Source organism: Carassius gibelio, chromosome B2 (genome assembly GCF_023724105.1).
Source record: "Carassius gibelio isolate Cgi1373 ecotype wild population from Czech Republic chromosome B2, carGib1.2-hapl.c, whole genome shotgun sequence".
Classification (NCBI taxonomy): Eukaryota; Metazoa; Chordata; class Actinopteri; order Cypriniformes; family Cyprinidae; genus Carassius; species Carassius gibelio.
The window spans coordinates 20,712,558-20,737,273 of record NC_068397.1 but is presented as its reverse complement, the minus strand read 5'-3'; the positions used below and the strand labels follow the sequence as shown (position 1 = coordinate 20,737,273).

Here is a 24,716-nt window from a genome sequence, read left to right as displayed (position 1 = left end):
CTGATGGTAGTCTATCACAGCGGTTTCAGATGAAACCGATCCATAAAAATAACCTTACCAAGCTTCATTTGACCATTCAGCACAAGTTTGTGCTCCAGGAACACTGGCACTTGTTGAATTTTGGCCCACTTTTTTTTACTACTTCAGTTTCCAAGCTTGGTACCATGTTTCTTTCACTTCCTAGGACAATGCTAGCTTCTTTAATACGTGACCCTTGACCCACAAAACCAGTCTTAAATCACTGGGGTGTATTTGTAGCAAAAGCTAAAAATGCATTGTATGAGTCAAAATTGTTGATTTTTCTTTTATGCCAAAAATTTTTTGCACCCTCAGATTTCATATTTTCAAATAGTTGTATCTCGGCCAAATTATTATTACAAAATAATAAATATTTACCATTAGGACTGGTTTTGTGGTCCAGGGTCACATATGTAATTAATATGAAAAATGTAGTTTCTGAAGACTAAATTGCTTTTATATAAATGGTGGTGGTGGTAATATTATCGTTGCAGTTGTCATTGGTTGTGACATTACAGCTATGACAATTAATGACTAGATTGGATGGACCTGGGTTGTTGTGAACAAATATATCTGTATAGTATTTCTTACTCTTTTATTTCACAGGAACAGGGAGGATGCTGAGTGTCTGTAGCAAATACAGTACTTGGAAATACTTGCCCATTGGCACAAAACAACAAATTGACTGGTGATTTCAAAACCTGAAAGTAATCATTGTAATTATGTGTAGGGAACACATTATAATCAAGTTGTGGGTGGAAAAGCTGGATTGTTCCGTGTTGATGCTGGTTTTAAATAGGATTTGACTTTTTTTTCTTCCACAGACGGACATCTTGGTGGTGAGCTGTGATTTGATAACAGATGTGGCTCTGCATGAAGTTGTGGACCTCTTTCGTGCACACAACGCCACCCTGTCGATGCTCATGAGCAAAGTGCATGAATTCACAGAGACTGTCCCTGGCCAAAAGGGCAAGAAGAAAGCAGGTACTATCCCTCACACTAACGTGATTGTGCAGTAAAAAGATGGTGTGGTTTGGAATAGGTTTCCAAAACCTATTTATTGACTATTTCCTCTTTTCCCAAAATGAACAAAAAATGCATCCCAGTGGACTGTATTATTTTGCATTCCTGCAAATCATCCAGGTTGTTGACTAGCCATCTGTCTTGAGCCAAAATACAGTTTGACTGTATTTTACAATATCCCGCTGTCGTATTTTATGAATTGGCTATGACAGATTGGAATTGTGCCTTATGGCAGGAGAGCAGCGGGACTTTGTAGGCGTGGACGTCACGGGAAAGAGGCTTCTGTTCATGGCCAATGAGGCAGACCTGGATGAAGGCCTTGTTCTCCGGAAGTCCATCATGCGCAAGTAAGTGTCAATGTCAGTCAGGTCTAACCTGGAGTCTATTTTATTTTATTTTATTTTATTTTATTTTAACCAAAATATGTTGATCTGGCCTTTTAATGAAAACAGATAGGTCATTGCTTTCCAATACTTTGGGCTTGGTGTTCAGGGGATATGCATTGGTCCATTTTGTGTTCTCTTGTGCTTATCTTTTTTTATGCTGAAAATCTGACTTGATTGGTCTAAATAGAATTTAAAGCCACTGTCTTTAGAGTGGTCCTGCTTCCTCAGAACAATGGTGGTTTCACGGGCGATGACCTGTTGTTTATGTGGGCTGGCTAATAAAACTGGAGCCTCCTCTACACATGCCTGTCATAAATGCTGCCTGTCAACTCTGTTTTGATGTCTCTCTTAACTGTTGGTCCTAAGCGTTTTTCAACTTTCTCCCCTTCCCGACCCACTTTTATATTTCTGCTCTGTCTTTCTTTTACTGTTTTCTCACTTGCTTTCTCTTTTCTTTGGATTTTCTCTGGGTCTGAGGTTTTGGATCTGTGTGTATTATTTCCCAGAACTATGAGAAAGTACATTTTATTAGACTATTTTATCTGACGAGTGTTTAATATTTGAGTACTTAATTTCAGAAGCCATTTGCTCCTCATCTGTGGACGTTTTATCCATGCTTTAGTGCAGATATATTATCTTTTTCAAACGACATCATTTAATAGCTTATACTTGGCTAATGATGCATATTACACTGCGACTAGATTTACTAGATGTATGTATAGACAGAGAGAGAGAGAGAGAGAGTATTTTGTGTTCATTTAAATATCTTTACTAGAGTTGGGCCGATAGACGGTACCAATGGCCGATAGACACAATGTCCCCCCCTTTAAAATGTGCGCTTTTTAGTTTCACTTTCACTTTCGAGATTCGCAATTGCACGTTGGCTACTGTTTATACTACGGAGCGACAGTACTTACCACACATTTGACAAGATTATATGTTTCTCAGTGGTACTGAGGATCTGCAAATCATTCTCCATCGTCCTCAGTCATCTCTCCTTGCACATTGTCTACACCGGACGGGAAAGTTGTCGTGTGACACCGCGCCGCATCAGCTAAAGACTGTCTGTACTGGACGCGACAAAGGGACAGTTGAAAATCATTTGTATTTTGTGTCAGCATGTCATAATCTGAACGCGGCAGCAGTTTACTGTCAGGAATTTGTGGTGTCATGCCGTGCCGCATCCAGTGTAGACAGCATCACTGATTATAAGGAGTTCTATTGACTGATCTATATATAAGGAATCTCTATTATAGATCATTGGTTCTTATAATATTTTGCCATGCAATTCGCTTCCGATGTAGATGGACTAAAGGTCCTGGCGTTCCTGGTTGTGGGGGGTGATCAGTGGTCTGGGTGTAGGAGGACTGTGGGATAGGGCTCCATATGCGGCTGTGTTGGGAGCTCATAAATAATTTGGAGAGTCATTGCCACTGTAAATCCTGTTCAGTAAAAGAAGGGTTGCGGCAGCTGTTAGCATGCTGTCTGGTGAGTGGGAGAATGTAAACACACTGCCTAATCTGACGTTTGGTAATGTATCGCACCAGCCTAATGCAAATATATACTCACAATATAAGCACGTATTCAAAGTATAAACAAGAAAGAATGATTTTGAGACAAATCGCACCCCGAAATAAAGAACTTAAAATATTTTATATAAAAGCAAGAAAGTTTTTTAAAAGTAATTGTGACTTTTGTCTCATAATTCATTTATATCACATAATTCAGAGTTTATATCTTGAAATTTTGAAAAGACAAATTTAAGAATTGTGAGGGGGGGGGGTGTATATTATTATTATTATTATTATTATTTTTTTATTTTTATTATTATTTGGTGGTGAAAATAAGCTTCCATAATAATGTCACAAAATATATATATATATATTTTTATGTTGGGTGGAATATGACCTGGCCATTTCTTTTTTGGGCTCTTCTGAAGGACGCAGGAATTCTCAGTGCGGTTTGAAAGATGTCTGCTAATGTTTAACAGTACTTCAGATACTGCTCTGTTTGTTTGAGTTGTCTCTGAGCCTTGGCATTGTCTGGATGTGTGTTTATACAGGCACAGAGAAGCCTATATGTGCAGTCCACATGTGTTAAGTCAGTCCTCATTATTTATCAGACCTGTAAAAACACTGTCTTCTCTCTGTTATTATGGCTTAACGGGATAGTTCACCCCAAATTTAGTGCTGTTCCATACCTGTGAATTTTTTTTTTTTTTTTTTTTTCGTGAAAGACAAAAGATACTTTGGAAAAAAATCTCTCTCTTTTTTTTTTTTTTTCATCCGTACAGTGACAGTCAATGGGGTCCGAAATTGTTTGGCCCCAGTGTTCTTTTCAATTTCTGATGTTTTTCCACAGAAGCAAGTAAGTTATACCAATTTGGAATAATGTGAGGGTAATGTACATTTGTATGTAAATTATGACAGAATTATCAACTTTTATACTTAATGCATGTTTTAAGCTAATTTGTTGCTCATTTCAATGTTGCACATTTGTTTGAAAAGTATGCATACATAAGTTTCAATTTTTAAAGCTATAGTTTTGTATACATGGTTATACCAAATTGTTTCAAAATTTTAATATAATGTAAGTTATGTGTTGGGGAAAGCATCTCTTGATTGCTTTAAACAGTTAAAGCACAGTTTAAGCAGTTAAAGCAGTTAAGTTGCTCAAATTTAAAGGGACAGTTCATCCAATTTTGATGTTTATCTGTTTACCCCAAACAAAGTCACCTACATCTTGGATGCCGCAGGGTTAAGCAGATAAACATAAAATTTTCATTTTGGGGTGAACGATCCCTTTAAGTGAATCCATGAACCCTTTGAAGTGAAAGATAAATTGGTTCATGCCCGTTTCTCAGTGTGCTTTACTCCATGATGTCTGCTATTTTTAAATGCATCTTTTATTTTATGAAATAATTTTTATAAAGTTACTGACAGAGAATCTTCAAGCCACAGTGCACATATTCATCTAATACGCAACAAAATGATCTCCTGCCTGGTCCGTGACGCTGCGAAATTCACCAGCTGAATGGAATGCTTCCACTAACACAAACACTCTTCATGTTCTCCATCCGGCTGTTGACAGCTGGCTATGTAGTAGTCACTTTGAAAGTGTTGGAAGAAATTTGATTGATGCTGAATCCTGCCTCTTTTAGACCAGTCCAATTTATAATATCTGTGTTAGACCAAACAAGTCCTGCACTGGTAGGAAAATCCTTTGAGCAGATTTAGCGATTTAATTTGCGCTGTGATGTAATTTGGCCTGAGATTTTGTCGGATAGTGTGAGAGCTTAGACAGAGCTTGAAAGTGAGCTGGCAGAGTTGGCAACTCTGCGATGACTGATGCATTTGTAGCATTATTAAAAGAGGCACTAACAGTACTCTTTACTGGTGGTACATCTTTACTGGTGGTCCTTTGTGTTTCTAGGGTCAAAGACTTGAAATGTGAGACGAACGCATTTTGGAGATTGGTGTCTCCATCTTTGTGCGGTCTAGTAGCAGAAACCTTTAATTTCAGTCACATTGATCTTACTTTATTTTTTCAATTAAAATTGTCTCTGAACGTGTGTTAGTGTTGTTTAGTAATATTTATATGCTATTATAGTATTTATTAACATTTATCAGTTAACTTTTTATATTTGACAGTGACCGTGTCAGTGACAGTGACGTGACACACAGCCAATTATGGTCACCCATACTCAGAATTTGTGCTCTGCATTTAACCTATCCAAAGTGCACACACACAGTAGTGAACAAACACACTGTGAACACACACCCGGAGCAGTGGGCAACCCTTTATGCTGCAGCGCCCGGGGGGCAGCTGGGGGTTCAGTGCCTTGAAAGAAAATGTTATCTTTAAAAAGATTTAAGAAAAGTTTGATTCAATTCAAATGTGATTTGACGCAATATGATGCAACGGAAAAAAATATGATCACTTCTAATGCCTCGAGGAATGTTTCATAAAACAAGTCCACCAAATAAGCCAGGCTTATTTCAGTTAGTCTGACTTATTGTCAAATGATTTGGTTCCATAAAGCAAATTTAACATAGGCCTATCAAGCTTAGTCACTGTGGCAGCTTATGCTGGAAAACTATGGTCTAAATCAGGCTAACATTCAGACTAAGCTGAGTTCCTCTTACACTGACCAATAGGAATGTAATGATATTACCAGTCTCTCACATACTAATATTAGATTTTTTTTCTTTTTATACAGTTACTAGCCATGCAGCCTTTCTCTCTGGTTTTATGACAGCTCTACCTGTTATAGTTTGCAGAACAGATAGCAGACCATTACAACTTTTTAAAAGACACAAATCCAGAAAGACTAGATGGGACAGGAAGCATGCATGTATCTCAGTCTGACAGCTATGGAAGCAGTAAACTTTCTCAGACGGCTCAGAGAAAAGGCATGCTAACATTGTTAAACACTTGCAGCTTTAACACAGCGAAATGAGGAGCAGTGTTTAACATTGTGCGCAATCCAGCTCCCCCTCCTAAACACGCTGCTCAAACATTACACTCTCCAGATCGACTGAGGATGATCGAGGGGAAGGTGTGAGCCATATGTCCTGTGCTAAGATTTACCAACCCATCAGATCCTCCTGTCTTTCTGCTCCACTGTCAGTCTGTTAGTTATTTACCCGTCGATTCAGACCAGTGAGCGCAGAACAAAGGCCTCGCATCTTGCAATGCATCGGAGCTTAAAGAGGCCTGGATAAATTTGCTTGGGCTCATTCGATGGCGCACTGTGTAACGTATGACCTCACTGCGCTGTAACGCTGCTCTTTGTGCTGCGCTTTATAGTAGTAAGCCATTAAAATTAATAGTGTGAGTCACTCACAACCCTGGAGGCCTTTCCCAGATTTTTGTCATCCTTGTCAGCTTGAGGAGGAAGCAGACAGCAAGGGAATGTGATTGATGGAAACTGTTGCAGGCAGAGTTTTAACTTGGAGCATTACAGTAAAGCACATTTTAAGACAGTTGCTTCAAGATTACAATTATTTAAGCAAATTCTGACTTTTCTGATTCTTTGTAATCCCACAGACAAGAATACCTTAAGTAATTAGAAGTGGGGGAAATGTTGCAAGTTGGATTTGAACCTGTGGCACCCACATGAGCTCTATAGGTCAATGTTTTTATTGCCAAAACAATCCCATAGATGAGTGAGTAATGGATTGATTCTTAACATTCTGACCCAAAAGTCCCACATTTAAAACATATTATCATTCATTTTTATAAGCTATTATTTAAAAACAAATTGATATATTGCAATTATTGATCATAAATTAACGTTTTAAATTTGTATTCCAGAACTGTATGTTTTTCAATAAAACCACATTATTGAGAGAAAATCAAAAGACATGATTACGGTTACAATCTCATTTTGTGTATTTTTAGCGTTTTCAATTTGAGTAGATTTAGATTATTTGAATATAAACATTTATGTTCTGAATTCCATAATAGTACGTTCTTCAAAAAAACAATTGTTTAGGTAAAACCAAAATAAGTCAGTTTTCATCTTCAATTTAGGATTTTAATTTAGATTATATGATTTAGTTAGATTTATAGTTCAATAGATGAGTTAGATTTATGTAATAATAACAAAAACAATAATAAAAATATATATATTTTTATATATTAAATTTATATATATATTTTAATACTCATATGATGCTGTTTTAAAGATCACATATTTTGTGTATTTGCTTTAATGTTAAAAAAAAACACATTATTTTTTAAAATACTGTACATTATTGTAGGTTCTCTATGCCCCGCCTCTCTTAGACACATCATTTTCTACAAAGCCCCTCCTTTCGGCAAGCACAGTCTGCTCTGATGAAGGCATAGCAACATCTTTTAACCACTCAGAGCATTTTTTCAGAGCAACTTCCCGTTCAAGTGAGTAGTTTGATGGAAAAGTTGATTCGTAGTTATGTTTTGCACTGTGATCCTTATAGTGTCTGCACTTCATAAACAGCACCTGTTCCTTATTGTCTGGCAGTCCCGTCTTCCTCCTGACCTTCTGTTCCCCGGTCTTTAACACTCATTTCTTCTCAGAAACCGCAAGGATCTGTATCTGTTACTCATCACTCCATTATTCGACTCATCGTTCTCTGTGATTCACTCATTCTCCTGCCCGCAGGTGCCAAACCATGATGTCACATGTTGGGTGTTCCCATAAATCAGTGTGTCATGCCTTTGTTCATTCCTCACCTCCTCTGGATCTCTCCCTACAGTCTGCGTGTGTGAGCCAAGCACATTGGTGCCATATGTACTTGAAAACATCTGAACGTTCCTCTGTCTCCGCACGCACTTTTCCTGCTTTTCAGGAATCCAGCCACTGCTGGCTAACGGAACAGCTTAGTGTCATCATAATTTATTTCTAATGTATCTACACGCACACATGCTCTGATTTACACACAGCCAGTCTGTTTTTGAGATTTGAGTGAATAAACACTGCAGCATTTCAGCCTCTCGGTGTGTTATCCACTGGAGGGAAACAGTAAAGCTCTAGAGAAGAGATGGTTCTCTTAGGTTCTCGCTTCGTAAATGTCACGGGGGGTGGGAGGTCATCCGGCATGAAGCCTGCATGTGGTGCATCGCTATGGGTGGGAGTGTACAGGCTAACAAATGTTAGCCTGATAGCACTGAAATCGCCCTGCAATCGCTGGCCAAAGCCACATCACCTGAACGCATTTATACTCAAATACCAGAATACCAGAGACAACATTACTACAAAAGGCTACATCAGCGGTTCCCAATTCCAGTCCATGTTCTGAAGTGAAGTAAACCCCTGCTCAGGGAATAGGGAGCAATGAACACAGTGTAGGGATCATATCGATCAGAACACAGTTCATTCACATAGTTCACTTCTAACGAGTTGATGATCTGAATCGGGTGTGTTAAGCGAGACATGAAAAAATATGTGTGCGAGGACTGGAATTGTGAACCGCTGGGCTACATCAAGTGTCATTCATCAGCGCGAAAACAATACCAGGAAGGAAGACTGGGTTGTTGATGTTTATCTGCCATTCTCGCTCTTTCTGCACAGCATGTGTAAACGCGCTGATGACATATCCTGTCTGCGTGAACAGGGTGTGCAGAGGTATGCAAACACACACACTGACAGGCAGGTAGGAAAGTCATTTAAAAACTCTCAGACTGAGCGTTTTGAATAGACATACATTTATTGGTTCTATGCCTTCCACAGAATCTATAAATACAGATATATACATTGACTACTCAACTTAATAATTGCTTTAGGGATGTGAAACAGCTTAACAAAAAAGAAAAAAAAGTTTCTGAAGACAATCAACTATTGCACCTTTAACAAATGTTATAAAATACATATTTTTTTATGATCTACAATTTTTTTGTGTAAAGATTAATTGTACATTTTTTAACTTATTTTCATTAAAAATATTAATTACAAATATCATATTTTATACACTGAATTTGATACATTTGAAGTATCTAAACATAGGGACATAACGATGAACCGTGAGCAGATTGAAAATCGATTCAAATATGTGATGATTAAAATCGGTTGAGAGGCAAAACAAATTGCGATTCAGCTAGGGGTAGGAGTTTATATGAATGTATAAACTTACTGTCTTTAGAAAAGTTTTTTTCATCTTGCCTCTGTATAATGCATATTAAAGTTCATAAGTGCAGCACTGCTTTGTTTACAGCGAAAACAAAGGAAATTCTTTAAGCGCCACCAAATATAATAAGATTATATTGAGATACTACATACAAATTATATTTTTTGTGAAAAGATTCATTAAAAATAAATATTTTTTTTAACTTATCAGTTTAATTTTATTCAAAATATTAATTTAAAATGATTACGTTCAGTATACTGAATTCTTTTAATTTAATGAATTTCATAATTTCTTTGTATAGTTATAACTTTTTTTTATCCATTTCTTAAAATACTTCAATAATATTTCAAGGTTTATTTTATATTTTGCATTCGAGAAGTCTTTAATTATTTATTTTTACCCTAATTGTGCCACTTGATAGCCTTGAATCATCATGAATTGAGGCCACTGAGCAAAACCTTGACCCAGTAATCTTGATGTAAAGACTATTTTCTCCAAACATGGGACTGGAAGTCCTCACGTACATCTGACAGCTTAACTTGCGTCGCGCTCTAGTCTGCTTTACCTTTAGTAACACTTAGTGTGTTTCTTCAGGATGCACTGGACTCTTTCTCCATGTGAATCACTCTTGCCCGGGGGCAGCCATTTTGTGGGCCTCTCATGACACTGTGGAGGGGCTCTGGGAGCATTTTCATGTCAATGGCAGGCTATAAAACTGCCTGGGGGGTCCGATGGTGCTTCTGACATCTCACAATTCAAAAGCTGTGGCAGCAAGCGTAATCCAGCTGAGGTTGCCATGGCCGTGATGTAAATGTATGTTAAAAAATGGAAATGATTATATTTATTTCAGTTTTGTCTGAGATTAAATGGAGATACAACCTCCAATTCTTCTCTTTCATGTCACTTCACTTGTGTTTCACTTGTTATTCTTATTTTGGGGGTCATTATAGTTCTCAGTGCCTCAAAGAGACCAATTAGAGTGGGAGTGAGACAGGAAAATGAAAGACTGCATGGGACGTAAAGGCAAGCTATATAATCTAATTATAAAACATCTGAGGAAACCGGGGTAGCAGGGCGCCTTATAATGTTTTTTAGGCAGAGCTGTTATGTATTTACTTTGTTTCACCATCAAGCATGTTCCACGTTTACCCTGCGTTTTATTCTGGAGCAGCCGCATCCTCCTTCCTCACATTTACTGTGATTATTTTTTATTTGCACTCCAAGATTCCCGTCTTCACTGCCCTCCCTTTCTCAAACACTTTTTTTTATATATGTATATCCCTCTTCCAGACATCCCAGAATGCTCATCAAGACCGGCCTGCTGGATGCCCACCTGTACTGCCTGAAGAGATCTGTGGTTGATTTCTTAGTACACAACAAGTAAGTGAAGATTTCCCAATGAAGGAAGAATTTCACAGCTTTCTGTGTCCATGTCTGCCAGGTGTGTGCTGTGCCAAAGAATTTGCATGCACTTTATGAGGATTATTTTGAACGTTTAAGAATTTAGAACAAGGAAAAGTTACTACTAAAAAAGAAGAAATAATAAGGTCTGCACATTTATGACACTGGCCGCATGAACTCCTTTTGAACGCAAGGTCAGATGTTGCATCCATTGAATTAATTTGCTCAAATCGTGCTGGATAACATCCAGATCATAAGGTTTTACACAAACTTCTAGAGATCATGCTGCTTGAGTGCTGCTTTTATTAAATCTAAATACTGACAATTCAACTTTCCTCTCAATTTTTTATGAAGGTAGTTTTTTATAATAACTAAGTTTGTGTTGAATCAGGAATTGAATCAAAAAGATTCATTTTTCTGTAAAAGTGTTTGAAAATGTACAACCTGAAAGCACAATCTGTGTCTGAACCGCATGTGAATTTTGAACACATCACCTGCTATTAAATATGGTTTTAGTATCCTCCAAACCGATTTCAGAAGGTCATTAAAATCTTTTCCAACTTTTCTTTTCCTCACATAAAGACAACATGAAAATGTATTTTATAACGTGGCTCATTTATTGTTGTTCTATTGTATTGTGGGACTTATAGGTGTTCTAGTTAATTTAATATTTTATGTTTATATTGGGAGAGAGCGGAATGTAAGTGAATACATTTTTTTTTTTTTTGTATTTGTATTTTTATTTACTGTAGTATAATAAAATTCACTTGAATTTGAAAGTTAATATAAGAAGTTTTACTTAAAAAAACAACAAAAAAAGAAGCTTTCTGTACTTCATGGCAAGCATCTAAGCAGCAGCCCTTCCACATAATTAGTCGTTTCGCAGTGTCTCTAATCCTGGAGTGGGCCTGTGTCCTCTACAGTCCACCCCTTCATTCCTCCCTCAGCTCTCCATTCATCCTCTCCAATAGCCCTCCGTTCCCCTGCCCCTCCAGTCCCCTTTGTGCTCCTGTAACTGACATTGTGAGGCCAGGCAGCCCGCTGTAAAGTGGTGTGGTGCATGGCCTCTCTTAGGTCCTCTCCCTCTCACAGACTTCAGAAAAGCGCGAGGCTTCTCTCCGCTTTGACATTTTAATTCACTCTCCCCCTGATATAAACATAATTTCATCTAATCTGCCGCCCCCCACCAGCCCTCCCCAACTCCCCACTTTCCCTCATCAAAGAAGTTTGACTTTTTTATGGTGCCTTTTCTCTCTCTCTCTCTCATCCGCATTCTTTTTTCCTCATCCATCCCTCCCTCCCTCCCTTCGTCTCTCTCTCTCTCTCTCTCTCTCTCTCTCTCTCTCACTCTCTCTCTGTCGCCCTTGAGCCTGCAGTGCCATGGAGTACTGAAGGAGAAAATGGACATAGTAACTGTTGTTTCTGTCTCTGCATTCAGATGGAAATTCTAATCTTGCCTAAGAGAAAATAAAGAGAGAGAGAGAGAGAGAGAGAGAGAGAGACTAGTTTAAGGAGTGATGCAGATTTTGAATTGCTCCTCAAGTAACATGTTTTTTTAAACATGTAATTAAACATTTCATATCTTCTATATATAAGAGACCATACATTATTCAGTTGGACATTAAGATGTGTAAAATGTTCCTCTTTGCTTTTACGTCTCTTGCATTAAGCATAAAAATAAACTAAGCTTTTGAAAAGTAGTGCTGATTAACAGACTTTTATGTAATGGATATTTGTTACTTTACTCTTCTGCCACTATAATGCCTTTGAATTGATAGAATAATAGCAAATACACTACTGGTGAGAAAATGATTTTTGTCTTAAATGACTGACAGCCCTGCTTTAAGGCCGAGCTCAAACCTGTGTTGTTACCATATGCTTTTATTTACAGGTCTGTCACCTCAATCAGAGGGGAACTAGTGCCGTATTTGGTGCGTAAGCAATTCTCCAAGTCTTTAAACTCCAAAACTGCAACGGAGGATACAGAGAGGAATCAAAAACAACAGGATGCTGACCACAATTTGGGTAAGCTTCCTCTTGTAATGACTCGCATTTGCACGGTTCATATTTGCGATCCTTTTAAGAGAATGTTTGGTGTACATAATAAATGGTGACCTTTCAAAAACCGCATGCATGCCTTCACAGAGCTCCTCAGCACTAGTAAAGATGAGGCGCTGGTCCAGCTCGCCCGAGAGAGGTCATGTTGGAACGATCATCGTGGAGACATGAGTGAGGCCTACCATGGCGGAAAGCTACGCTGCTATGTCCACATCATGGAGGAGGGCATGTGTTATCGTGTGAACACGCTCGCGGCTTATATAGAGGCCAATCGTGTGGTGAGAACAAACTGAAAGAACATGGCCCATTTTTCTTTACAGTGGACAGTCGTTTGAGACACTGCTATGGCTGCACTGAATTATGGTTTCCTTTATCCCTTAGGTTCCAAAGCTGTTTGAGGAGCCTCCAATCCATCCGACTGCTGCGATCTCAGAACGCTCCTTGGTGAGTCCCATAGATGTGTCAAAAATATGCATGTTGCATATTGAAAATGTGCATTGAAATACATTACGCCTCAAATTAAGTAATGCGGTCTCTTTTATTTAGGTTGGAAGTGACAGCATTATTGGGCCATTTTGTCAGATATCAGACAAGACATCCATCAAGCGTTCAAATGTTGGCACATCATCTATAATCAAGGAGAAGGTGAAGATCACCAACTCCATCATCATGAATGGAGTCACTATTGAAGAAGGGTATGTGATCTTACTCAAGTGAGTTCTAAATGTTTATGAGAATATGATTCAGAAAGAGTCTTTTTATGGGTAATTTATTTGTAAATCAAACCCAGACAGGATGTTTGACCAGAATAACATCATTTGCATTCTTTGAGTGGTTAAATGTAATAATATTTAAAAACACACTAATAAACCGCAATATTTAACTAAAGAGTTTAGATAAATAACTAAATCATGTTGCTGCAATAGATCAAATAAAGTCAAATGCATTGCAGACTTTTGGGAACACACTTTCCAGCACAGACTGTCAAGGTATTTTTTATTTTTACCAGTTATTTTAGCAGCTTTCCAGTGGTCATGGACAACTTGGAAATATTTGTGAATTTTAAAATGGTGATTTTCAGAGCAAGAGAAGCCATTTGAATCAATAAAACCTTTTTAAAAAAATGGAAATGGCAATATCGAATACAATTCATATTCTTAACTCATTTTTCAGTGCAGTTGCCATGATTTAGAAAAAAAAAGAAGAAGAGAAAAAAACGGGACAGTCATGGGAATTTGGAAGCTTTGGAACCTTGATTTAAAAATGTTAATAAAATGACATGATTTGCTTAAATGAAACCGACTTTACAGAGCCCATCTGCAAGATTGACTTATCAAGTATTATATATAACTGTTCCAAAATTTTGGGATTTTATCTCCTAATGCTCACTAAGGCGGCATTTGTTTGATTGGAAATACAGTAAAACTGTAATGTTGTGACATATTATTACATTTGAAAACTTCTAACTTTTCTATTTTTATACATTTTAAAATGTCATTTATTCTTGTGATTGCATATCTGGATTTTCAGCAGCCATTACTCTTCAGTGTCACATGATGCCTCGGAAATCATTCCAATATTCTGATTTCTTACTGCTATTAATGCTAAGAATGTATGTGCTGCTTAATATTCTTGTGGAAACCATGAACATTTTAGGGATTATTTGATAAAAGCATCTTGGAAATAGTTACAAATTTACTTTTAAGTAATACATTTTTCAATTCGTACCAAGTTTTTAGCTGTCATTTAGCAGTTCAAAGTATCCCAAAGTATACTTTTCAACATTTTAAATAGTATTGTACAAAGCCTTTGCAATTTCATGCACCCCTTTGTCGTCCTGTACCGTCCACAGTCTAGGATGACAGACAGATTCACCGTCTCCAGAGTATTTAGTGGTTTGGGTCAGATGTTCAGCAGGTAGAAACAAATGTTCAGATTTTGTCTTTTAGGTTAAAAGTGGGCTTGACGTAGACATAATGCGCAGAGAGACTGACCAGCTTCTGCCTGCGGGTGGTGTTGGGGTTGATGCTTCTGCTTTTTGTTGTGTTGAGCAAAAACAGAAACTTGTGTTGTCAGACCCCTAAAGGTGTTCGCTGACCCCGAACAGGCCCCCGGTACCACAAATTAACAGAAAAGTGATGAATGTAGATGTAATGATTCCCAAAGAAGTGTTAAACACACAAGTCAAAGAAGCTTCAGCAAACATTCATACCTCTCTAAACTTGCATGCTTTATTTCTGAGATCATAGACTTTTTTTTTTCTTTGCCCACCACTTTTTTTTATTTTTCTTCACCCTAAACGGTTTAGATGTAAGCTGATTTGGGTTCATGGCAATCCTGCTTGCCATTGAACACAAACTGTCCCAAATCAGCTCTGGGTGGTAAAGAAAAAGGACCCTGTTAAGTGGAGACAGCTTTGGTTTAAACCAGTTTTTCCCTTAAAAAAAAAACAAGCTTGGAGCCAACGTGGCGACCCTCGTGTACGAATTAGCCTGTGCATGAAGAGTGGACTGAAAGAAAGGATAGAGGAAGGAAAGAAAGGAACAGCAACTCTTTCAAAACATAAAAAAAGTAAGAAGGGATTAGGAAATCCCTGGCATTTAACAGCGCCACTTGCATTTTTCGGCCCTTTGTTTGCATGTAGGAGTGGTTGTTTACAAAGCTCGGGAGGTTTGGGGTTGATGGGAAGGGTGGGGGGAGCATGATGGTGACTTGTGGGGGTGGAGGGCAGGGAGGGGGGGATCACAGCGAGGAGGAGCAAAGTGTCAGTAATTAGTGGTATTTCAGCAACTGCATCTTTGGTGGTCTCTCTTTTTAAAACGCCAATCCTTGTAATCTCCCATCTACCCCCTCTGTCTCACCCTCTCCCTCTCTTTCTTCAAACCTTGCTCGTTCGCTCGCTCTCTCTCTCTCTTGTACACACCCGTGCACCTGAATAGAGCACACTGTGTAGCTGCCAATAGAAACCTGCCTCCGTCAGCTACAACACGGGGCACGCTGTCCGACGCTGCTTGATCTTGAAGACGGGATGCCCTGTCTGCTGTCCCTGTTCCGTGAGCTGAAAATCTTTCATAAAAAGTTGTGGTTTAAGATTCTGCATCGCTATATGGCTGGAGAAAGTGTGAAATGGCACTTCCAGTAGGTCCTGTGACATCCGGACACTAAACCACAGAAAAGTAGCACTAAAGCGCTCCTGTACGTCATAAGGCAATGTTGTTTTTAATATATATGCTAATGTCGCCAAGAGGAAAATAAAAACTGGGGAACACATTGAGGTATCAGGTTTCAAATTGACATGGTGGTGATGGCGGGGGGGTGTGGGGTGGGGGGTGGTGGGTTGTAATAGGGTCGGGTGAGGAAAGGACAAGACCCTCAGCTGTGCAATTAGCAAAAAGACATGAAAGCCGAACACTCGTGGTAAATATGTTTCACCGCAAGAGAGTGCAGAAAAAGTTAAGAGTTGGCCCAGGCAAACCAAGTAAACATAAAACTGAGCAAATAAAGTTTTATGGTGCCAAAGCGATCCCAGGAAAATATTATTCTTTGTATGATGTAAACAGACAGCAGCACAGGGATGTGTGTGTGTGTGTGCGTGTGCGTCTGTGTCTGTGTGCGTCCAAGTGCACATAGTTCAAAGCCAGGCTCCCGAGCACTTCGCATACACAAATATCAGCCTTTAATTATGCTAATATGCTCAAAGATTCCAGACATAAACTATGTTTTTTGAAAAGAAGTCATGTTGCATATAAGCACTGTCAGTGCTTCTTTACTTATATACTTCCTGTATTATTTTAATGTAGCAAGGTATTTACTGCTTGATATCTAGTGTTAAGGATAGAGTGTTTACACAAGATGTGTTCTGGAGTTCAAAAACAGCTGGATGGAGTGCAGTGCAATGGAGTCTTGATTCTGTTTAAATTACTTTTGATGTGAAACAATGTTTTCAGTGTCTTAAAAGACATCTGGTTTGATGTGAATGTGCACAGACCAACGGTTAGAAGCAACTAAATCAGTATTGACTATTTGCTTTCTATCTCTGATTGATTTATTGGTCTGTGGTCATGTGGTCATGGTGTATTATTCCAAAGAATTCATTGTGCTATTCAATCATAATGCAATAACTTTCTCTGAGACTACTTTCGTTTTGAGCAATTAGCTATCTGGGTGTTGTTTTAGCAAATTCACACAAAGCCTGACTTCTTTCTGGTATGTTTCATGTTGATTATTCTGTTTCACATAGAAATATGACGGATTATGAAAGAAAGTTGGATATTAATAGTCAAGTCGAATGCTGGAGATCAGTTATGTGAACTGAGCTATAAAAATGGTTTGCTTGGGACTAGTGGTCAAACAATATGGGCCTTCCAAAATCAAAAACATCTCTGAATAGTAAATTACAGCCAAAGTGTTATTTAACACAATATGTAACCCTGGACCACAAAACCAGGGTTTGTTAGAATAGGACAATATTTGGTCGAGATATTAGTATTTGAAAATATGGGATCTGAGGGTGCGAATGAAGTCCTAAGCAATGCATATTCCAAATCAAAAATTACGTTTTTGTGCATTTACATTAGGGAATTTACAAAATATCTGCATGATGAAACATGTTTATGTAATATCCTAATGATTTTTGGCATAAAAGATATATACAGCCCATAGATTTATAATAAGCCATATAGTTTATTGTTGGCTATTGCTACAAATATACCAGTGCAACTTAATACAACTTAATGTTTTTTTGGTCCACTGTCACATACAGTATTTATTCAAATACTCACTTAAAAATATATATTTTTAATTCTTTAAAAAAAGAACTGAATGAGGCATGGTAGAGGCAAGATTTTTGTTGCCAACACTACTGACCAAATAGACCTAGGTGTCAACAATATGACAGTCTCAAAACATCTCTCAAATTCTAGTCCAAATTGTCACTATTTTGGACACAACGAGTGCTGTTTCTCTCATGATTTACACTGCCTTTCAGAAATGTGTGGTCAGTATGATTTTTGTTTTTAAAAGAAATTAATACCGTTATTCTGCAAAAATGCAGTAAATGAATCAAAAGTGACAGTTAAATGCATTCATAATGTTACAAATGATTTAAATCAACACATTAGCATCATTTCTGAAGGATAATTTGGCACTAAAGACTGGAGTAATGACTGCTGAAATTGTAGCTTTCCCATCACTGGAATTAATTGCATTTTAAAATGTATTTTAAATAGAAAACAGTTGTTTTAAATTCAAAAATAATATTTCATGTTATTATTGTTTTTATTGTATTTTTTATCAAATATATGCAGCATTGGTGAGACTTCTTACCGACCCCAAACATTTTATGGCATGCATTTTTTGTATGCGCATGAAAACAACACTAAAACACTACAAAATTTCTCTCTTTCCCCAGGTGTAACATTCAAGGTAGCGTGATCTGCAACAATGCAGTGATTGGACGTGGAGCCGACATGAAGTACTGTCTTGTGGGGAGCGGCCAGCGCATAGAGCCAGAGGGTAAGAACGCTGTGGTCCAGCGCTCTGCGGGTTACACTACACGCACAGAAACACACACTCAACACTTCTGTAGTTCCGCAGTGTTCGTAATAAATCCAGCCTTTTGTGTTTGTGTTTATGTGTGCACTCTCACGCCCATGTCTGCCTTTTCGTTTGTGTGATCTTGTGTGTGTATGTGCGTTTTAATCTGTTTTAATAGCGTATTAAAACCTAAGCTTGTGTGTACAATTGAGCTTTATTTTTTAATATGCTTAATCCTCGCAGTCTTAGATCACTGCAAGGTTTGTGTGTGTGTGGCTTCAGGCTCTTGTATTCCGGGTGGTCCGTGCCTGGTCTCTAACCTCTCCATCAATGACAGTGCCTTAAGGCGGCCCTAGGATGTCCAGAGGCTGCACAGTCTAATTGACTGAACAACAGGGTGTTGCTGCGTCGACTGACCCCCTCTCACCCCCCCTAAAAAAAAAAACCTTTTCTACGTCTCCACCCCCCACCTCTCTGTCATCACTCTCGAGCTGGACTCGATTAGTTGGCCATAACCTCTAAAAATGCTGAGGCTTATTGAAGTGCTCCCAGAAATCCCAAATTACAAGCTAGACCCCCTGTACTTCCCCCGACGTACACCCGCTCCTCCGGCTTCAGCGCAGCAAGAAACCACGATTCAAAGTTATCTCAGAAAAACCCAGAACAGAGGTTAATGTAACCTATTATTTAAAAAGCATTGCTTATAATAACTGCAATAAATCCACTTCTGTACCCTTGAGGTTGACACTTGCTCACAGATGCACAAATTTACAGTGAAGTCAAAGAGAGAAATTAAGTTCATTAAAGAGTCGCTGCTTGGTTTTGATGTGTACCCTCCTGAAATAAAAAGGCTGATTGTCCTTTGAGGTTGAGCTAGAAAATTGAAAGATTTCGAGACGCACAAAAGATGGTTATTCAGCTTAAATGTAATGCTGGATTAAAAATTTGTGCACTGATATAGATGGCAATGTTTGGAAACAATCTTGGTATTACAGAATTTTTATTTCCTTTAATTTAATTTTATGAATGTGACCTATTTGAACTATTCTACTTTGTGTGTGTCTGCGTATGCATGTGTGTATATATATATATATATAAATATATAGGTGCATCTCAATAAATTAGAATGGCGTGGAAAAGTTTATTTCAGTAATTCAACTCAAATTGTGAAACTCGTGTAGTTTAGTTTAAGTCTTTGGTTCTTTTAATTGTGAAGATTTTGGCTCACATTAAACAAAAACCTACCAATTCACTATCTCAACAAATTAGAATATGGTGACATGCCAATCAGCTAATCAACTCAAAACACCTGCAAAGGTTTCCTGAGCCTTGGTTCACTAGGTTACACAATCATGGGGAAGAATGCTGATCTGACAGTTGTCCAGAAGACAATCATTGACACCCTTCACGAGGAGGGTAAGCCACAAACATTAATTCCCAAAGAAGCTGGCTGTTCACAGAGTGCTGTATCCAAGCATGTTAACAGAAAGTGGAAGGAAAAAGTTTGGAAGAAAAAGATGCACAACCAACCGAGAGAACCGCAGCCTTATGAGGATTGTCAAGCAAAATCGATTCAAGAATTTGAGTGAACTTCACAAGGAATGGTCTGAGGCTGGGGCATCAAGAGCCACCACACACAGACGAATCAAGGAATTTGGTTACAGTTGTTGTATTCCTCTTGTTAAGCCACTCCTGAACCACAGACAATGTCAAAGGAGTCTTACCTGGGCTAAGGAGAAGAAGAACTGGACTGTTGCCCAGTGGTCCAAAGTCCTCTTTTCAGATGAGAGCAAGTTTTGTATTTCATTTGGAAACCAAGGTCCAAGAGTCTGGAGGAAGGGTGGAGAAGCTCAAAGTCCAAGTTGCTTGAAGTCCAGTGTTAAGTTTCCACCATCTGTGATGATTTGGGGTGCAATGTCATCTGCTGGTGTTTGGTTTTGAAAACCACTCACCACTTAAAAAGTCACTGCAACCGTTTACCAAGAAATCTTGGAGCACTTCATGCTTTCTTCAGCTGACCTGCTTTTTAAAGATGCTGATTTCATTTTCCAGCAGGATTTGGCACCTGCCCACATTGCCAAAAGCACCAAAAGTTGGTTAAATGACCATGGTGTTGGTGTGCTTGACTGCCCAGTAAACTCACCACACCTGAACCCCAGAGAGAATCTATGGGATATTGTCAAGAGGAAGATGAGAAACAAGAGACCAAAAAATGCAGATGAGCTGAAGGCCACTGTCAAAGAAACCTGGGCTTCAATACTACCTCAGCCATGCCACAAACTGATCACCTCCGTGCCACGCCGAATTGAGGCAGTAATTAAACCAAAAGGAGCCCCTACCAAATATTGAGTAAATGTACAGTAAATTAGCATAATTTACAGAAGGCTTTTTTTTTTTTTAATGAAGTATTCTAGTTTGTTGAGATAGTGAATTGGTGGATTTTTTGTTAAATGTGAGCCCAAATAAACACAATTAAAAGATCCAAAGACTTCAGAATACAAACTACTTCAGTCTGTGTGCATTGAATTTATTTAATACACAAATTTCACAATTTGAGTTGAATTACTGAAATGTATATTTTCACGACATTCTAATTTATTGAAATGAACCTTTAAGTAATAATCAGTATCTGGACATATATCTATTCTGTTATTCTCACTTTGATGCCTGGTTTTTGAGTAAAACTAATTAATTTTAAATTTAACATTTTAATTTTAAAATATCAGTGTTGATATATCCATCAAAATATTGTCAGCTGTAGCATAATATATATGGGAAAAATGCCAGTATTGGCCCTAATTATTACATGCCAAGATTTGTGTCCACTTGTAGCTTATAGGTTACCCCCACATTGGACTCTGGTACTCTTTTAATCTCTTTAGACAGCTGCTGAGTGATTAGACAACTCTTAGTAGACTTTATAGCTGTTCCACCATGGTGGTCTAATACAGTCAACTCCACACACACTCTCTTTCTCCATCCTCTCAGTGTCTTTCTCTCATTCACTCGCACTCTTTCTGTTCCCAGTCTGTTTACTGCTACTGGCTTGTTGGCGTGTGTTAGCCACAAAGGAGTGATAGACATCTCATAAACTCTAGCTGAACGCTTTCTCTATAAGGTTCTGTGTTCCCAGCATCCTTGTCCTCAGGGGATTGAGTGTGTTGGGTTATGGCTGCTAAAAGCATCCCAGGCCCTGGAGATGGGTTGTACGTCCAGGACCACCCAGCCTGCCACTCGGCACAGTGTTGTAAGGTGCAGTAGTTTTGCAGGTGTTTTGGAGGCTGAGGACGTGTACCTTTCCTCAGACTGTTTAGACACCCTTGTTCCAACCTTCTCTCTTTGTGTTCATCCCTCTCGCTCTCTCTTTCTCTCTCTCTCTGGCATAGCACGCTCTATTTGTCTTTCCCCAAACTCAGAACACAAAAACAGGCTTTTGTGCAGATTCCTTCACACTAAAATATGTCTTTATGGATCATTAATCTTGTTCTCAAACGTTTAGTTTGGAATAGTCAGATTCGGCAAGAGGATATCATCCTTCCAAAGCGAGTGTGTATAAGCCTGACACATTTGTAAACTGTTTGCTTGTCAGTATTTGATGGAGTGGCCCACAAAGGTAAACTCCAGATTTAAAAAAAATAAAAATAAAAGTATATTCCTGTTTTTAATTGATAGAAACAACCATTAGAATCTTAACAGGACACACAGGTCATCGCCAGATGCCTGACAGCTCTTTGTGAGAATCTTGTTCTCTCTCCTCACAGCTGAAAGAACCAATGAGGTCATCGTTGGATCAGACCAACTCATGGAGATCTAGAACTTTGGTGGAGATGGAACACAGAGCCGAAGATGCTCAGATCAACCTGCTTCCATGTGCATAACCCCTACACAGGATCCATTTTTTATGTGTCCAAATAAAAATGGATTTATTTATCTCAAGACTTCTGTTTTTGTGTGTGTGTGTGTTTTGTATGTCATCAGTTTAGTAGGTTGCAGCCACTTTTTCAAAAAGTGCCATGGTGTTTTTACCATTTGAAATACAAATAATTCAATAGATTTAGTTTTTATATATATATATATTAATAATATAAATGCCATTTTTATTATGTAATGATGTAATCATGAATACAAATGTAAGTGTTATTATTATTAACTTTAACTTGGCATTAATAAATAATATTAATAGTCATGTGTATGTATTAACTAATTAATTATAATAATAATGTTGTTAATAATACAGTTAATACTGAGCTTTAAAAATGTAATTATCGTTAACACTAACGTAAATGTAATTTTTTTAAATCTTTAATAATGAAACGTTATTTTATTATTATTAATTCTAATGTTACTTTTAATAAGAATAATAATTATAGGTTTAACCTATTTTAGTATTATTTATATTAATAGTTTATTAATAATAACATTTATTTATAAATTATATATATATATATATATATATATATATATATATATATATATATATATATATATATATATATATATATATATATATATATATATATAAATGTATATATATTTTTTTTTTTTTTTTTGTGAGATAAAAGTAAACAGGCTAATATCTGTATGCAAGTTATCAACTTACCACATTTATAATAAATACCTATATTTTAATAAGAGTAAATTAGATTAAAAGTATAATTATTATTCAAATTAAAATGAACATTAGCATTAATAATAATAATAAACTGATTTTAAACTAGGGAAAATAATTATTAATGTGAATAATAATTACACTTTTATTACACTTTTAACTTTAGAATTATTAAAATATGAAAATATTTTAAGCGATATAAAAAATACATATAAAGATTTGTTTCCCCTATTTTTAAATCAATTTAGTAGTATTATGATTTTGTTATTAATATGCAAATGTTATTATTGCGAATAATTAGTTTTAACTCAATTTAATATTATGCAAATATAAACACCCTTTGAAAAGCGATATAAAAGAAAATCACCTTAATTGTAAATCGATTATCAGCCCTAAAAATGATAGCATGGTAGATGGATTGTGATACTGCTGTGTATAGGCACACGCATACATCAAAGAACGCTCTGATACCATCACTTCCTCTAGGGATTTGATTTATATAAGGCACTATCATGTGGGAAACATGGGTATAAAGTGTTTGATGTATTGAAACCAAGTTCATAAAGTGTGTTTGGTTGCAGGTGTTGATCTTGGTGGGTGTCTGTGTAGTTTGCAGTTTGGTTGTTTGTCCAGTGGATATCCCATCACCCATCTGCGTGACCACCATGACTGGGACTGCATGCTCTGGTGCTGAAAGGAACAGATAACCACAATGGGGAGAAGTTTATTTGTACACAAAAAGACTGAAAGAAATGGACCACCCAGTCAGACAGCGACTACTAACAGTCTCTTTTTCTCTCCCATACTTACAGGCTTTCACAAAATGCCTAAAAGGAATACTTCCTAAAGATTTTCCTCTTTGCTGTCAACGATTTATAGCATTCCAGCACTTGTGCATCTCTTAAATTACAGGTCCCCGGTTCCCTGGTGACGATGGATTCAGAGCCTGAGGAAGATGCTCTGTGTGATTTATAACTGTTCCAACTGATTGTTTTTAGGGCCAATCCAAGTCATTTAGTGTCAGCGGTGGAATGATTGTACGTTTTGTTTTTGGGCGTAATGAAATATTTTATAGTGACATCTCTTTCGTGTTTCCCCTCTCTGTCTTTGAATCCATAAAATAATTTGTGTATTTATGAGATTGTCACTGCTCCATTCGGCCTCCCTTTTTTTTTTTCTTCATTATGTTTCAAGACTTTTGGCAGATTAAGCTCATTGGGATCCGCGGTAGTGCTGGGATTTCTTCCCAAATGGCTTAATAATAACTTTTTTAAATAATGAATTGTTCCCTGGAGACGGATAATGTTCATTAAATTGTTTGGTGCTATGATGCATTGCACACGTTAAGTAGAAATGAAATGATTAAAATCCCCAAATGCCCCAGGACCTTTCTGAATGCCTGTCGTCTACTAATATGAAACATGTGTCCTCCATTTTGTCAGTGTGATAACTAATCAGATGTCGTGGCCTTTGGCCCCTCTCGCTGCAGTGTCCACGCTCGGACCACCAGACCTGGCTCGGGAGATGTGGCAGCCGTTGTTTTTCAAAGGTTTGTATATTTAGACAAAGCCTCTCAGAGTTGGAGTCCCCATGGCTGTGTTGGTTTGGAGCTGTGCAGAGCTGTGTTCAGTGTCATTCCCCAGCCTTTGGGCCAAATGTGACAGATGCTTGTGTTTTCCTGGGCCTGGGATCAGATGTCAACTGGCAGATCGTATATCAGGCCCACCTCACTGTCTCTGTGTAGCTTCCAGCCCGGTTTTCTAGGCCTGCTTATATGTGAGAAGAGCTTTGAGATTTGCCAACCAAAAAGTAACTTTTATAACTTTTCTGGTAGCACTTTATTTTACAGTCCTGTTCCTCATCTACATACTATGTACTTATTATAGTAATTACAATAACTATGTAATAACTAGGTACTAACCCTGAACCTACCCCTAAACCTAACCCTACCCCATGTAGATACCTTGTGTTACCAGAACTTTCTTAGATAAATGCACTGTAAGTACACTATAAGTACATGTATGTACACGTACTCTAAAATAAAGTGCAGCCACTTTTCTTTTGAAAAATTCAAGT

The 24,716-nt window shown here is 37.7% G+C and overlaps 1 protein-coding gene across 1 annotated transcript in view; it reads left to right on the top strand.

Moving 5' to 3' along the window:
- Window positions 1–21,969, top strand: part of LOC127951467 (translation initiation factor eIF-2B subunit gamma-like) — a 34,269-nt gene extending 12,300 nt beyond the window's left edge. The window contains exons 4-12 of the mRNA XM_052549343.1: window positions 843–1,002; window positions 1,277–1,388; window positions 10,328–10,417; window positions 12,330–12,463; window positions 12,584–12,774; window positions 12,878–12,940; window positions 13,043–13,191; window positions 17,907–18,010; window positions 21,793–21,969. Coding sequence (XP_052405303.1) covers window positions 843–1,002; window positions 1,277–1,388; window positions 10,328–10,417; window positions 12,330–12,463; window positions 12,584–12,774; window positions 12,878–12,940; window positions 13,043–13,191; window positions 17,907–18,010; window positions 21,793–21,845 — 1,056 coding nt within the window. The 3' untranslated portion in view covers window positions 21,846–21,969. The remainder of the gene's footprint in view (window positions 1–842; window positions 1,003–1,276; window positions 1,389–10,327; window positions 10,418–12,329; window positions 12,464–12,583; window positions 12,775–12,877; window positions 12,941–13,042; window positions 13,192–17,906; window positions 18,011–21,792) is intronic.
- Window positions 21,970–24,716: the final 2,747 nt, after the last annotated feature.